General features: G+C 28.8%; 1 protein-coding gene across 3 annotated transcripts in view; it reads right to left on the bottom strand.

The window, feature by feature from the left end:
- The window catches only part of LOC145270228 (methyltransferase-like protein 27), a 44,687-nt gene extending 33,291 nt beyond the window's left edge, over positions 1 to 11,396 (bottom strand). Inside the window, exon 1 of one of the 3 annotated variants that reach the window (XM_080125865.1) lies at positions 11,278 to 11,396. In XM_080125865.1, the coding sequence (XP_079981991.1) occupies positions 11,278 to 11,344 (67 nt within the window). In that variant the 5' untranslated portion in view covers positions 11,345 to 11,396. Of the gene's footprint in view, positions 1 to 5,471; positions 5,609 to 11,277 lie in introns of those variants that run through there. The other 2 variants (XM_080125863.1, XM_080125864.1) reach the window with 2 other exon arrangements.
- Positions 11,397 to 17,508: the final 6,112 nt, after the last annotated feature.

Genomic DNA, 17,508 nt, shown 5'->3' with positions numbered 1-17,508 from the left:
CTCACTGTTCCCTCTTTGGCCGACATGAACGCACTGGACTACTTCGCTCGATCATACGGCAACATCACAAACTCGACCTCCCACAACACCAAAGACAGCCTGATCGCCACCATCCGCCGAGCTCCTGCCGGCGCTTTTTGGAAAAGGCATGCTCCCAGTTCCAGACCCGTATCAAAGCGGTGATTGAGGCTGGATGCTACATTGAATAGACGTCTGTTCTAGTACATAATCAAGTTACCTGAATTGATTTTGTCAATAAAAGTTTTAAATAGTGTGGTTTTCTTAAGGGCGAAAGATTTATCGCTCCACACTGTAGTATTTTAGATAGGAAACGCATGCACGCGTTCTTACCATCCAGCGGGATCGCACCCACGCACCCACTCACCTGCACACACATATCACAGTATACATACGTAGATTTATCGACCCAATGACCAGATTGCACACACACACACACACACACACACACACACACACACACACACACACACACATTCCACACTCCACAAATAAAGGCTGCAAGGGAAATTATAGTAATCTTACATGGTTAAGACCAAAGTATATTATTTAACTTATAGATTTTTATTTAGTAGCAAAAATCCACACCTTCATTTATTATTTAACTTATAGATTTTTATTTAGTAGCAAAAATCCACACCTTCATTTATTATTTACCTTATAGATTTTTATTTAGTAGCAAAAATCCACACCTTCATTTATTATTTAACTTATAGATTTTTATCCACACCTTTATTTATCTATGAACGTGTGTCTAAAACACGTATATCGATCGCCGTACATAATACACCCTCAACCACATAGTAAATATGTCCAATCTATTTATACAGATGTCTATATATATATATATATATATATATATATATATATATATATATATATATGTATGTATATATATATATATATGTATATATATATATATGTATGTATATATATATATATATATATATATATATATATATTCGCGCATATTTTATTGAAGAGGATCTTCGTTCTTCTTATGATCTTTCTTGCGAATTTTTCTCATATATATATATATATATATATATATATATATATATATATATATATATATATATATATATATATATATACAGGGTGTCCGTAAAGTTACTATACAGTCTTACAAGTTACTATACAGACACCCTGTAATATATTAACAGTACAGTAAGATATTGTATTAAAATATTTATTTGTAACAAAAGAAATAAAAAGAAATAACACCTTTATGTTTATAAAAATCTCAGAAAATACACGTGTTACATCCGAAAAGACTGTAACAATCAAGGCAAACAATTTCTATGACAAATATTCAAATTGGAGGCCTTCGCTTCAAAATAAATTTGCGCTCTTCCAAAGTTAGCTTGATTAAATAAACCCGTAAAAAAATAAATACTAACTATTAATACAAATATAATAACATAAGACAATAAGACTGTATAGTAACTTTACGGACACCCTGTATATATATATATATATATATATATATATATATATATATATATATATATATATATATATATATATATTAGACTACCCGTGACCCGTTGGGTCAGTATGTTATATTAGCTATGGCATTAATGTAAATTCGTAAGTGTCATCGTTAAAGCATTCATTTGGATGGTAAATGTAGCTTATGAATGTTTAAAATGTTGAACTGTACATTTCAATGTAATTCAAATTTTAAAAGGCGAGCCATTGTAAGATACATCTGCCTTAAAATGCTAGGTTTATTTTTGGTGTTTAAAAAAAAACACCCAATATTTTTGCTGATGAGGAGACTTTGTTTCAAAACACTATGTTAAAATTATTGTCCATGGCTTAATGTCTATCGCAATAAAAACATCGTTTCCGAAACGATCGTACAAATTATTGACTTTGTTTTGTTCCTCCTTGTGAAACCGATTTTTGATTTTTAATTTTGATTATAAATTGTCAATCATCTTACTCAATGTTAAATTAGCGCTAATATATATATATATATATATATATATATATATATATATATATATATATATGCATATTGACCTTATTATATATCCACATTGCAACGAGCACTATTTCTTTTTTGTATTTTTATGACATTAGTGTTTTTACTATTACATCAAAATACACTCTGCTCTTTAGACTGCTGTTCTAATTGCCTTTAAATTCATTTATACATATATATATATATATATATATATATATATATATATATATATATATATATATAATTGCCTTTAAATTCATATATAAATAAATTAGTATATTTAAGCAGCATTTTTACATTTTTTCATTGAACAGTAGAGATCGCAACAAAAACAAACAGGAATTATCCCTATTGTTCCATAAAACACACACACACACACACATACACACACACACACACACACACACATATATATATATATATATATATATATATATATATATATATATATATATATATATATATATATATATATATTGGGGATTAGAACAAGAGTCTAAAGAGCAGAGTATTTTTAATGTATTAGTAAATTCATTAATACAATTAAAAGAAAAGAAAACAGTGCTCGTTGTAATGTAGATATATAATAATGTAATGTAGATATATAATAAGATCGATATATATATATATATATATATATATATAGATATATAGATATATAGATATATATATCCTAGAGCTATTTCAATATTGATTGATAATTTATAATTAAAATTAAAAATCGGTTTCATAAGGCAAAACAAACAAAATCAATAGATTGTACGATCGTTTCGGAAACGATGTTTTTATTGTGGAAGACATTGAGTCTTGGACAATAATTTATCATATAGTTTTTGAAAACAAAGACTCCTCTTTATACGCATATATATATATATATATATATATATATATATATATATATATATATAATCATAAAACTCAAATGACCTTGTAACGATGTATGTAACAACTTTCCGGTATACGACATCTGGTTGCGCACGCGCGCATAACCTACACACTGAACTATTAACGTTATTATTTCGAAATTATTATTTAACATGGGAAGAATGGTGTTTAAATAACTTAAACGTAATACAGAAATGAACAATGTAAAAACAAAAAAAGCGGATAGTATCACAATTGTTTATTTGGATAAACATGAAAAAAAACACAAAAGAACAATTGGGACGCTGAACTATTAACGTTATTATTTCGAAATTATTATTTAACATGAAAAGAGTGGGGTTTAAAATAAACGAAAAACAAAGGAACAATTGGGACGCTGAAATATTAACGTTATTATTTCGAAATTATTATTTAACATGAAAAGAGTGGGGTTTAAAATAAACGAAAAACAACGGAACAATTGGGACGCTGAAATATTAACGTTATTATTTCGAAATTATTATTTAACATGAAAAGAGTGGGGTTTAAAATAAACGAAAAACAAAGGAACAATTGGGACGCTGAAATATTAACGTTATTATTTCGAAATTATTATTTAACATGAAAAGAGTGTGGTTTAAAATAAACGAAAAACAAAGGAACAATTGGGACGCTGAAATATTAACGTTATTATTTCGAAACTATTATTTAACATGAAAAGAGTGGGGTTTAAAATAAACGAAAAATAAAGGAACAATTGGGACGCTGAAATATTAACGTTATTATTTCGAAATTATTATTTAACATGGGAAGAGTGGGGTTTAAAATAACTTAAGCATAATACAGAAATGAACGATGTAAAAAAACAAACAAACGGTATTCCAATTATAGTGTTAAAAACATTACGACCAGAACTTGCCCCCATACTTGAATTCCATAGCTAATATAACCTACTGACCTAACTTTCTCTCTCTCTCTCTCTCTCTCTCTATATATATATATATATATATATATATATATATATATATATATATATATATATATATATATATATATATATATATATATATATATCTTTTCAAGGGAAATAAGGTAAAAAAAAAAACGATAAAAGTGCTCGATATATTAATAGAGCGGTATATAATTTTTTAATTTTTTATTGAGCCCATCGATGAAATTGGTACTCTACCTCATCTCCTGGGGTGAAAATCCAATGGAAACAGTAATGTAAATTTATTATGGGCTCAATAAAAAATTAAAAAATTATATATATATATATATATATATATATATATATATATATATATATATATATATATATATATATATATATATACGTATGAGTATATATTTACCAGAGCATCACGTCAGAATTGCTGAGGATAGTCTTTGTTTTTTGTTTTTTAAGAGTAATTCATCTCGCACACTGTTTGCTGGGTTTATAATAATTAAAAAATGTAGTGATAAAATACAATATTAAAATAATTAAAATATTTAAATGGCGAGAAGCTGTCATTCTTACCTATTAAATCAAATCAATTTTTTTAGAGTAGATAGCTTGAAAAAAATTCCAAATTTGTTTTAAAACATTTAGTACAAAATATAAATTGAATGTAATCTAATGTACCTATTTACAGATACTACACTTTGATCTTGACCAAAACTGTACAATAAAAAAAAATATTAAAATTGAGTTTACTGAGTTCATCATAAGTTTATAACATGTATATTTTGTTCTAAATCACAAACACGTTTCAGTTGAGCCAAGACAAACAATACATAATTGTTTAGAAAATAATAATCTTAAACACTAAAGACTAGGAAATGTAGTACCGATAAGTTTTTGCCTGGCTTTTTAAGAGAATTTGTTTCTGATTATAACTTTATCTAATCGATAAAATTGATAAAATGATAAAAAAAATTTAATCCACTGCATTTTTCATGCAAAACCACTTCCAAAAATATAAGGACTATCGTAAATTATTTGTAAAAATCGGTGCAAAACGTTTGTTGTCTTACAAACATTGGGACAAAAAGTTTGTTTTTTTCCACATAGTGCTAAATATACAAATATATAAATTGCTAAATATTGTACGTGTTTCAAGACAAACACGCACACATACACATAAGAAGCATATCCTAACACAAATATATATATATATATATATATATATATATATATATATATATATATATATATATATATAGAGAGAGAGAGAGAGAGAGAGAGAGAGAGAGAGAGAGAGAGGGAGGGAGAGAGAGAGCAAGAGAGCCATAAATATATTTATAAATATATATGCATTTATATTTATGAAATAAAATGGTGGTGGAAGGACCTGGATACTCAACGTTTCGCCCGATTTATACGGGCTTCTTCAAGAGGGATGGTCATTGAAGAAGCCCGCATAAATCGGGCGAAACGTTGAGTATCCAGGTCCTTCCACCTCCATTTTATTTCATATCGTCGGATTTAATCCAGCTCAACAATCATTTATATTTATATACAAATATATAAATATAAAAACATATACATAAATTGCTTCGTTTTTTAAGATAATCACTGTACCCGCATATATGAATATATATATAGAAATATAACAGTAATAAAATGTCATACCTTTCCTTCTTTAGGATTTAGGATCGCGAACAGAAAAAGGGGGATGCGTACGCTGACAGTGAGTTGTAAAGAATAACATAAAGACAAAACGCAAGGGTAACAGTTGGAGGTTGTAGTGGTCTACACTGTGTCAATAGAAAGTCATGCGTTTGAAGCTCGTTGTTTGTTTATTTACGAACATGCGATTTGAGCACTATAAAAGTGGTGGCGGGTTCTATTTAAATAGACATTCCGACGAGTTATTTACGGGCGTCAATTCCATGGTCGAGTGGGGGAATTGCCGACTGTCAACACGACGGTTCCAGGCGTCAATTCCATGGTCGAGTGGGAGAACACGACGGTTCTAGGTTCAATCCTTGGTTTGGGAGAGATGCAAGTCTAGCGGCACTGATGAGTTGTGATACAACGAAACAGGACTGTATGTCGATGACTACATATATATATATATATATATATATATATATATATATATATATATATGTAGTCATCGACGTACATATATATATATATATATATATATATATATATATATATATAACTACTTCATTTACTCACGTAAAATTAATATACGAAAGTATAAATTTATGCGTAAACTAGGTAGAATTAGCAAAACAATATATTCTAGAGTAAACAAACAAATCAAACAAGACCTAGAATTAAACCAGTGGTCAAATACTGCCGAAGAAATCACCTGGTTTAAAAATATAGAAAACAAAGATAAATGTACGTCTATACAGTTCGACATCATAGACTTCTATCCCTCGATATCCGAATAACTTTTTACCATTGCCCTAGAATTTGCCGAGGCATACACTGATATATCCTCGGAAGAAATCAACATCATTAAAAAATGTAGAAAATCAGTTCTAATAAATAACAATAACCAATGGATAAAAACTAAAACGACAAAGGGATTCTGCAGAGGCATCAGATCTTGAGGGATTATTCATTCTATATACCCTCACAAGCATAATCGATACTACGGATATCGGCCTATATAGAGATGACGGACTAGCTATAATAAAAGACAAAGTCAAGGGAGATAATTTTAAGAAAATCATACACAAGGAAATGTTTTTTTAAAACAAAGTCAAGGGAGATAATTTTAAGAAAATCATACACAAGGAAATGTTTTTTAAAACAAAGTCAAGGGAGATAATTTTAAGAAAATCATACACAAGGAAGTGTTTTTTTAAAACAAAGTCAAGGGAGATAATTTTAAGAAAATCATACACAAGGAAATATTTTTTAAAACAAAGTCAAGGGAGATAATTTTAAGAAAATCATACACAAGGAAATGAAAAAATTAGGCCTAAAAGCAGACGTATCAGCTAATATAAAAATAACAAACTTCCTGGACGCCACGTTAAATTTAGACAAAAACACATATGAAACCTACTTAAAAGATAACACTACTCCAATATACGTAAACCCTGAGTCCAATCACCCACCATCAATTATAAAACAGATTCCTAGCCTGATTGTAAGTAGAATCAAGCGATGAAAATGAATTCAACAGGTCAAGCAATATCTACGAAACAGCCCTAAACAATAGAGGATACAAAAATATCGATATCAAATATAAGCAACAAAACACCAACAACTATAATAAAATTAAAAATAGAAGAAAAAGAACTATAATTTGGTATACGGCACCATACAATCAAATGTTAAAAACCAAACTGAGCAAGAAATTTCTAGATATTATTGAAAAACACTTTCCCGCAACCAACACCTTACACAAAATTTTCAATAAAAATACCTTAAAGTTATTCTACAGCTGCTGCGAAAATTTAGAGATGGCAATTAAAGCACATAATAACAAAATATTAAATAAAAAAATGTAAACAACAACAAAATAAACAATAAAAAAGTAGACACCATGAAAAAAATAAAACTAACGCTAGCAGAAATAATAATAATAATAATAATAATAATAAACAAAGCGCAGACAAGAACAACCATACTATAAATAAAAATACTAATAACGAACAAGATAAATGCAAGTGTAGACACCGCACACTTTGCCAACTTCAAAATAAATGTTTAACCAAAAGCATAGTTTACCAGGCCACAATATTTGCGAAAGAAAACCCGAATAACAAGAAATATTACGTAGGTAGGACTTTCTTAGATTTCAAAACTCGATATAATTACCACAAAAGTACATTCAACAATTAAAAAAAAACCTGTATGAAAACAACGCTAGCTAATAAATACTGGGAACTCAAGGAAAGCGGACATTCGCCAGTAGTCGAATAGAAAATAATAAGTCAAGCTACCATGTGTAGAGACATAGACGACCCATGTAGATTATGTCTTCATGAAAAATTTGCTATCCTGTACTTTAAATAACCCCAACATCTATTAAACTGTAGAAGAGAAATAGAGAACAACTGTGTTCACAAGATAAAATTTACTCTAGGATAGCGATAAAATAGTTTTAAAACTAACAAAAACAATAAAAAATCAACAAATAAATAGATTAAATAAACATGAATATAAATAAACGATCACACATATATGTATGTATATATATGTATATATATGTACATATATGTATGTACATATATATTTTTTTATATATAAACTAACATATGAAAATCCTAACCTAGATTTAAAACAGGTCAAGAAACTAGATATCCAGGCTAAATAGAGCACACACAAAGGAACAGGTCAACCAGAGATCAAATAGGTTTTTGTCCGATAAGTGCATGTTCATTGGCTGATAGGAAGGGCCCGGTTGATACAAGAAAGCTGATTGGCTAACTAAAATCTCAATTGATGGTGCGTATATAAAAATGACAGACAACCACAAAATTCGCGCATAAGCCTGACGAATCCTAGAGTGGATGCAATGCGGAATATTCAATGTAGCCATATATATTTCATACCTTACTATATATATATATATATATATATATATATATATATATATATATATATATATATATATATATATAACTACTTCATTTACTCACATATAGTTAATACACAAAAGTATAAATTTATGTGTAAACTTTATGTATTTATTTAAAAAGTGCTCAATGTGTAGGTAGAGCTAGTTAGTAATTTATAAAATATATATGGCCATTTAGCTACACTGAATATTCCGCATTTCATCCACTCTAGGAATATTCAGTGTAGCTTAATCGCCATATATATACATATATATACATATATATACATGCATATATATGTGTATGATATATATATATATTTATATAGATATAGATATATATATCGGAAAAAAGAATAAAGCTGCTGTGTTCAATTAAACGTGCTTGAATAATGCCTTGCTGTCAATGTATATATATATATATATATATATATATATATATATATATATATATATATATATATGTATATATATAATAGTTATTAGCATGACGCCCGGCATTGCCCGGGCGTAAGATTCTTAAATATGATATTTTGGTTGATGCAGATTTCGTAATTATTATTATATTATATTGGACAATATATAGTAATAATTTAAAAACTTACAAGAAAAATTATTCGTGCGCTACCACCGAGAATCGAAACCAAAACGTTAGCTTACGATTTACTTTTTCTTTCCACGTTAATACCTGAGCTATGAAAGCCTTTTTGCTTTAAAGCTAAAAATAAAAACATGAATTAATAGCTATTACATTACGCATGCATGTTCACAATCTCGTCGTTCAACTTTCAACTGGCAAATTACATTTCTTAAATTTTCACAGTTTTACATCGATTTTCCTAAATAGAAAATTTTACCCAAATATAAAATGTTTCATTGGTCGATCGAATATCCTATATATTTAGTTTCATGTATGTAGATAAAGATCTGACGGAGGAATTTGATAGGCAAACTTTTTTAAACAAAAATATATATACGCATACATAAACATATGTAAAAGAGGTTTGTGTTTACTAAAACCTTTTTAACCCAAATATTACGCAAGTATGAATTATGTAAAAAATAACTGCATGAATATAATTAATAGTTAGCTAATTACGATCATCCTATCAAAAACCGTCGGGTTAGTTAACTAATTACGATCAAAAACCGAAGAAACTAATAGAGATGAATGCAATTCCACGACCCGTATAGAACAAAGTTGTATTTTATCTTCTCTTCTTCTCTATATAAATAAAATGAACTCATTTTTTCCCGTCTGATTTTGACATTAATAGGATTAAAAATCAAGATATTTCATGCAAATATAATATGCACAAACGGCAGAACAATATCTGAAGTGTGTTATAGGCTTATTATTTCTCAAATTCCTCGATAATCTTAGATTTCTATACTTTTTCTGCTGAGAAGTCACGGCCAAAATCGGTTAAGATCAATGGAAGTGGTAAAATATTTTCTCTCTAATAAATTCCTCCTCCCCCTGCCACCACTTAACACCGTTTGGGGATCGTTCGCAAGGAACAGTTGAGAAGAGAACACCGGTTTGGCTTCGTAGTTCTTTTATGTTATTTAAAATCACTAAACTAAGCTGCAGTACTCTGTGGCGTAGTGGTTAGCGTGCTGGACAATTCACATTATATTTTCACGTTCGCGCCGACCTACCGTAGTCGTTTTTTTTTTTCCTAAACAACTGGAATGGACTTTTCTTGGTGGCCGAACTATTAACGTTGCAGATGTTTTTTTTTCACACTTTATTTTCCTACTTTTACTCATGACTCCGGGTTTGATCCTTCCTACTTACCTACCATAACATTTTTTAACCCCCCCCGCCCCGGAAACAAACACTCGGGTACCTCCGCTAGTTTTTAAATAAATAGAAAAAGGATTTTTTAAGATGAATATCAACACGCAATATATATATATATATATATATATATATATATATATATATATATATATATATATATATAATTAGTTTTTTTTGGGGGGGAAAGAAATCCAGCATAGTGCTCAATTATAAGAAAAATCTGAAAATAAGTGCGTGTTTATATTTTGTTTAAAGAAAGTTTTTAGATGAGACAAGTCATTGGTACCGTCAGTTTCAAACCCGATAATAAGGACTGTTTAAGATACCCATATCAAGCTCTCTTCAGCCGATACTCATCTCTTAGATCTTAAATGCCAATAATTGTAAACTTTTGTTGAAGCTTACCGCAGCAAAATTTGAATGTACTTTTTATAATGGTGAGCAATCAAGTCTATATTTTTTAGCAAAATTGCATCATGTGTAGAATTTGATTTATTTTGAAATGCGATTATTGTTAGAAAAGGTGATCCATATTTGCTATACTTATGGTGTAGTATCTGTTCCGGAGCTACATTTCACTTTTCTCTCCTTGGTCAGTGAAATGAAATCCTCCGTGACTGAGAAAATTTTAATTTTTGTTCCTATCCAGGGTGCCTCTTTTTGGGGAGGTGGGTTTTCCCTATGTTAAAAACCGAACTTGTAGGCAAGTAAGTTGGAACATGAGGTTAATGTTAAGGTTACCAGTAGTTAAATTTCCGTTTTTGGAACGATTAATATGGTTGGGTTTTTTTTTTCAGCACTATTGCTTCCTGTTGCAAAGTTTTTTTTTCATTACAGCATCTGTTAATCATTTGTTATGTGAAAGTGTTGTATAATGGTTTATATTGGAGGAGATGATATATTAAAACGTGTCATGCGTTATCTAGTGGATGTAAGATATTGTTCTTTTAACAGACAGATAATAAACGTATAAATCGTATGTATGTTGTTTAGCTAGGAGGACATGATATTGACGTGTAAACTGAATCATGTTGTATCAGACTTATCACATGGGATATTTTTACAGTTCATATATAACAAGAATAATAGATGCTTCATACCTTTTTCTTGAAGAGATCTGTATCTTCTCGCTGCTCCGTGACGAACCATGAAGCCAATTGAGACCATCTGTTCTTCTTTGTGAAAACCATAAAACAACTCTTTATATTTTTATAATATAAATGTATTAAAGTTGTCTCAATTAGTTTTTACAGGATCTGCAGTTAGTCTACATTTCCTGTTCATACAGCCCGCTCCAACCTGTCGGTCCACCCTTGTCCAGACGTCTGTCTGCCCTGGTGGTCAATCCTCAACTCTCTCAATCTCTCCAAAACTAACTACATCACGTGTTCCCTTACGTCACCTACTTACGTGTCTCATACCAATCTAATCCACCTAGTTATTTGTTTATTCAAAACCCCAAAACAATGTTTGCATATATTTTCTATTTTGACATTCTTTTTGCGATTCACACGTCAATCATTTCTTTCGCAATGTAATTGTTTATTCTTCTAATCATAATAACTGATACAGCGACCATCCCTCGCTCAAATCAATTAACAAGAATACAATAACAATAATAATAATGTTTTGACCCTTGACCCGGCTTGCCACAGTTAACAGATACTATGCTATGATCACAGCCTAAAAGGTCATAACATTACAAAAGTATACAATAGTAGCTAAACATTATTCCCTCCTACCAGTTGTAATGGGTTGCTAAATAATTTCAGTTCGAGCCATTAAATGAGTAAGTCTAAAAAGAACGTTACAAGTTGCAAAGTATAAATAGTAAAAAAAAAAAAAATAAGCGAACATTACTCATCAAACCGCGGCATATATGTATTGGACAAACATCGGCGTCCGTTTTTAGGTGATCAGAATGAGAAAAGAAAAAAGTTTTAGTCCTAATAAATTATTTAATGGATATTTGTGCAGGTCAAAACCCGTGTAAAATTATTCGGCGAAGAAAAAAGTGGTTAATCAATTTTTGATATGGTTTCAACGACGCCGGGTCTTAATGAAAATACCCAACTCTCTCTCCTTCGAAAAACAGAACAGAAACGGTATTTGTGAACAGTAAATCAAAGAAAGGGAACTGCAAAGTATGAATAGTAAAAAAAAAAATAAACCGCGGTATATATTTATTGGAACTTTTATAATAATAAAATAGTAACATTTGCAATGAAAAGAAATAAATAAAAACAGCATTAGGGTAGGCTGTTTTTGTTTTTTGTTTTTTGAAAAGTAGGTATCATATTTGAATGATATATCAGCGTTCGTTTAGCATGGGAATACTGTTTATCCGGGATATAGGAATGGTCCGAGGTCAGCCAATCTGATTGAGCGAAATTACTCTGGAGAGACTTTATCCCTTTTGAATCGGAATAGGGAAATATTCTGTTGTGTCTTGGAGATTATGATCCAGTTACGAAGGGAAACACCTCATATATGCCGAAAGTGCAGAATTCCTCCTGGGCATGACGTGGGACAGCTGTATGACTTGATATTTAGAGGTAAAAATAGAAACTACTTCCTCTAAAAATGGTTGCGATTGTAATGATGTTGCTCCTAGGATGAAATGTAGGATTTTATTATAACAGCGAAATGTTCAAAAACTGGCGTTCTAAATCTATCTAAAATGTCGTTCTAAAGTTCCATGAGACAGTACCTAATATTCTTGATATAATACATTTATATGTGGCATTTGTTGTTGCAAAGCTACGGTACTTTGGTTTAGAGGTGAATTTCTGCAATCAAAATATTATTTATGGAGATAATAGATTAAGTCCAAATCCACGAGGAAATGTGTTATTTTTTTATTTCTATTTTTCCTTTTCGCTGTACACCGCCATTTTGATTTTAGCGTACTACTATCATTGTGATTGGTTGATTATAAATGAAAGATGTATTCTGATTGGCTGCATTTTTACGCACAGAACTCAAAAGTAAGGACCAAATTTGACGATTAAATTTTAAATTATTAATGCACCAAAATCTTGTGAATTTTTTTCCAATGTTTCTTATGACAAAGATAATTAAAAATAGAAGGTGATGGGGAATAAGCTTGTTTGTGACTGGAATATCTATGATAATTGATAATAATTTTTAATATTTATGATAATTGATAATAATTTTTAATATTTATGATAATTGATAATAATTTTTAATATTTATGATAATTGATAATAAGTTTTATTATTTATGATAATTGATTATCATGTTTAATATTCATGATAATTGATAATAATTTTTAATATTTATTATAATTGATAATAATTTTTAATATTTATGATAATTGATAATAATTTTTTAATATTTATGATAATTGATAATAATTCTTAGTATTTATGATAATTGATAATTTTTATTATTTATGATAATTGATCATATTTTTTATTATTTATTATAATTGATAATAATTTTTAATATTATGATAATTGATAATAATTTTTAATATTTATGATAATTGATAATAATTTTTAATATTTATGATAATTGATAATTTTTAATATTTATGATAATTGATAATAATTTTTAATATTTATGATAATTGATAATAATTTTTAATATTTATGATAATTGATAATAATTTTTAATATTTATGATAATTGATAAAAATTTTAATATTTATGATAATTGGTAATAATTTTTAATATTCATGATAATTGATAATAATTTTTATTATTTATGATAATTGATAATAATTTTTATTATTTATGATAATTGATAATAATTTTTAATATTTATGATAATTGATAATAATTTTTAATATTTATGATAATTGATATTTTTAATATTTATGATAATTGATAATAATTTTTAATATTTATGATAATTGATAATAATTTTTAATATTTATGATAATTGATAATTTTTAATATTTATGATAATTGATAAAAAATTTTAATATTTATGATAATTGATAATAATTTTTTATATTTATGATAATTGATAATAATTTTTAATATTTATGATAATTGGTAGTAATTTATAATATTTATGATAATTGATAATAATTTTTATTATTTATGATAATTGATAATAACTTTTAATATTTATGATAATTGATAATAATTTTTAATATTTATGATAATTGATAATAATTTTTATTATTTTTATAATTGATAATAATTTTTAATATTTATGATAATTGATAATAATTTCTATTATTTATTATAATTGATAGCAATTTTTAATATTTATGATAAGTGATAAAAAATTTTAATATTTATTATAATTGATAATATTTTTAATAATTATTATATAGATTAATAATGCAAACCATGGTTAAATTAAAGTGCTTAAAACAAAATTCAAAAATCAAAATGTCAAAATATGCACACATATACATATGCATGTATATGTGTGCATATACATGCATATGTATACGTATAAGTCTTTTTCTAATTAAGCCGAGGATAAAAGTTCTCATACGGGCTTTCTCTCTTTTTGCTATTAGGTCCAATTTGACTGGGGACACACTTCTCTTTGGGTTGCTGCACTGCCCGGAAAAAAACAATTTTCATTATTTCAGCTGTTTTCAAGTATTACCAATCAGATTATATGCATCGTCACGCTGGACTTTTTTTTCGAATCCCTTCTCTCTAAAGAACTAATTTTCATTTCAGATTTAATTGAGAGGATTTACATGCAAGCTGAAATAATATGCGCGGTTTGCTTATATATATATATATATATATATATATATATATATATATATATATATATATATATTACATATACAACTTTTTTCACTTTTTTATTTGGCAATTTATAATTACAATAAATTGTGGTTTAACTTAATGCCTTGGATAGCAAATTCTAGCATTGCTACAAATATAAGTTGCTGATTTCTTTATGTCATCTAATGAAAATAATAACAAGAATTGCATCCTTTGAAACTCCGGGGAATAGGAGTCTTGTAAATTGTGTTTTGGAGTATTCAGTCGAAGAATTAATTTTGATTGTAAAGTTCAACTTACAGTTTTAATTTTCTTTCTCTTATATATATATATATATATATATATATATATATATATATATGTATATATATATATATATATATATAAATAAATATATATGCATATATATATATATAAATATATATATGTATACATAAATATATATATAAATATTGTTTTCATCTGGTGAAATATCGTTCGAACTGCAGCCGGCTTTTATTTCGCTGATCGGTACGAATCTCATTAAAACAAACTACAACAAGTAAATTAATCATCACAATCTTATGTCACAAAAAAAAACGCTCTTGTGACCAGATATATTTTTAATTATTACTAAAATTTAGTTTTCCGCTAATCTATAACCAAAAATTACTCTTAGAAGTATATCATTTCTTGGATCTTTTTGAGATACGCAAATTAAAATCAGGAATACCTACATCACTAACCAAACGCTAATATATTTATCTACGGCCATGTGAAATTTGAAATCAAAAACTATATCCTGAAATGAATTGCCGTTTCAAACATTTTGCTTCTGAAAAAATGAGATCATGTTCATTCTTGTCCCAGTTTTAAAATCTTGCAAAATATCTCCACTCCTCTGCATTGAAGAACTTCCTCCTACGGTATATTTTGTTTGTTGTCCTATTTTTCATTTTATTTCATTTCTTTTTTTTTCAATTAGCGCTTTATATCTTTATGTTTTCATACTTATTTTTTATATCCATTTTATTCTCCTATATTTGATAAGTTTGTATTTCTTATATTTATTTATGATTTATTATTAGTCTATAATTCTTGTATTTTTGTATCTATTTATCCCATACCTTTTTGTATTATTATACCCGTGTTCTCTTTGGTATTTACTCTCCGTCTTATTTACATAAACATCTTTCTATATTGTATCTCTTAAAATTTAACTTTAACATGTCTGATTGTCTACCACTTTGCCGTAAGGACTCAGACAGACAGATGCACGGACTTGGAGTCTATATTCGACTTGGATAATGAAAACTAGAATCAGACGACCTAGACATCAGGTGGTTTAGATTTCACATGAAACATAGCGTTAGCTTCTTATATTTTATCTACCGCTCTCCTTCGACCTTGGATTGTACTCTAATCAACCATCTCTGACAGCATAGATATTGTACTCTCGCTTGATACTACTACATATCAAGTACATGTATTTGGTGACTTTAATATCCACTACAGTAATTGGCTTGGTTTCTCCACTTACACACACGCAGCTGGTAGCATAACACATAGCTTCTCTATATCTCGTTCCCTATCACAGACAGTTACGTTCCCGACCCGTCTCCGATATCGACAAGATCAATATGCCTCACTTTTAGATCTATTTCTAACCACAATTTCCGATGTTTGTGAAACGAATGCCCATAGCCTACTCGGGAATGCTGATCACGCTGTGATAATGGTAGAAATCACCCTAAACCTCGACTAAAAGCTGAAGAGCCATTGCTCAAAACGACGATACTATAAGAAGCCTTAGTTTGAAACCATCAGGGATCTCATCAGAGATGCCCTATGGGGAAATATCTTTTCTCTTCCTGCTACACAGTGCGCAAATGAGAAAACAATTGAAGCACATGTTCCCACACGGAAGTTCTATAGCAAAACGTCACTCTCCCCAACGGCTTACTTCAATTTGCACAGCTGTCATTGCTCAAAGGCAGCATGCATACTGCAGATTTATCTGACATTTATTGATTATTTATAGAAGCTAGAAGTAATTGTAAGAATAAATAACGACTGCTAAGAGAGAATATACCGAAACCACCAGAAACGCATTGAAGCGCAGTAATTAGGAACTTGTGATTTCTCGAAAAATCTACAACAGTGTAGTAAATAATGGGCAATCAACAATTCCCTCACTATCCTACCCTGCTTGTCAGTCGGTTTGCAACAATCTACAGGGTGGCCGAAAAGTCCCAGGACACTCTATTTTTAATATTTTAATGCTGTTAAATATGATTGATTTTAATATTCTAATGTTGCTAAAACAATTTATTTTTTCAGGTTATGACGCACATTATGCACTTCCTGTGAGAGCGCTGCTAAATGCAGAGTTTCCTGATCGATGGATTGGGTGCGGATCAAATTCTTTTGCTTGGCCACCACGAAGCCCCGACTTGACCACTCCAGACAACTCATTATGGGGTTTAATTAAAGGTCAAGTTTCTGGTATTAGATACGAAACCATTGATCATCTAAAGCATTCGATTATTGCAGCTTTTGTTAGCGTATCAAGGAATTCTCTAAAAAAAATGGCACAAAGAATCTGGAGGCGAATGGAATTGTGCAAGA

Source organism: Euprymna scolopes, chromosome 46 (assembly GCF_053919585.1).
Source record: "Euprymna scolopes isolate OS-2025 chromosome 46, ASM5391958v1, whole genome shotgun sequence".
Taxonomy (NCBI): domain Eukaryota; kingdom Metazoa; phylum Mollusca; class Cephalopoda; order Sepiida; family Sepiolidae; genus Euprymna; species Euprymna scolopes.
Note: the sequence above shows the minus strand (reverse complement) of the source record. Positions and strands in the feature narration are given on the sequence as shown.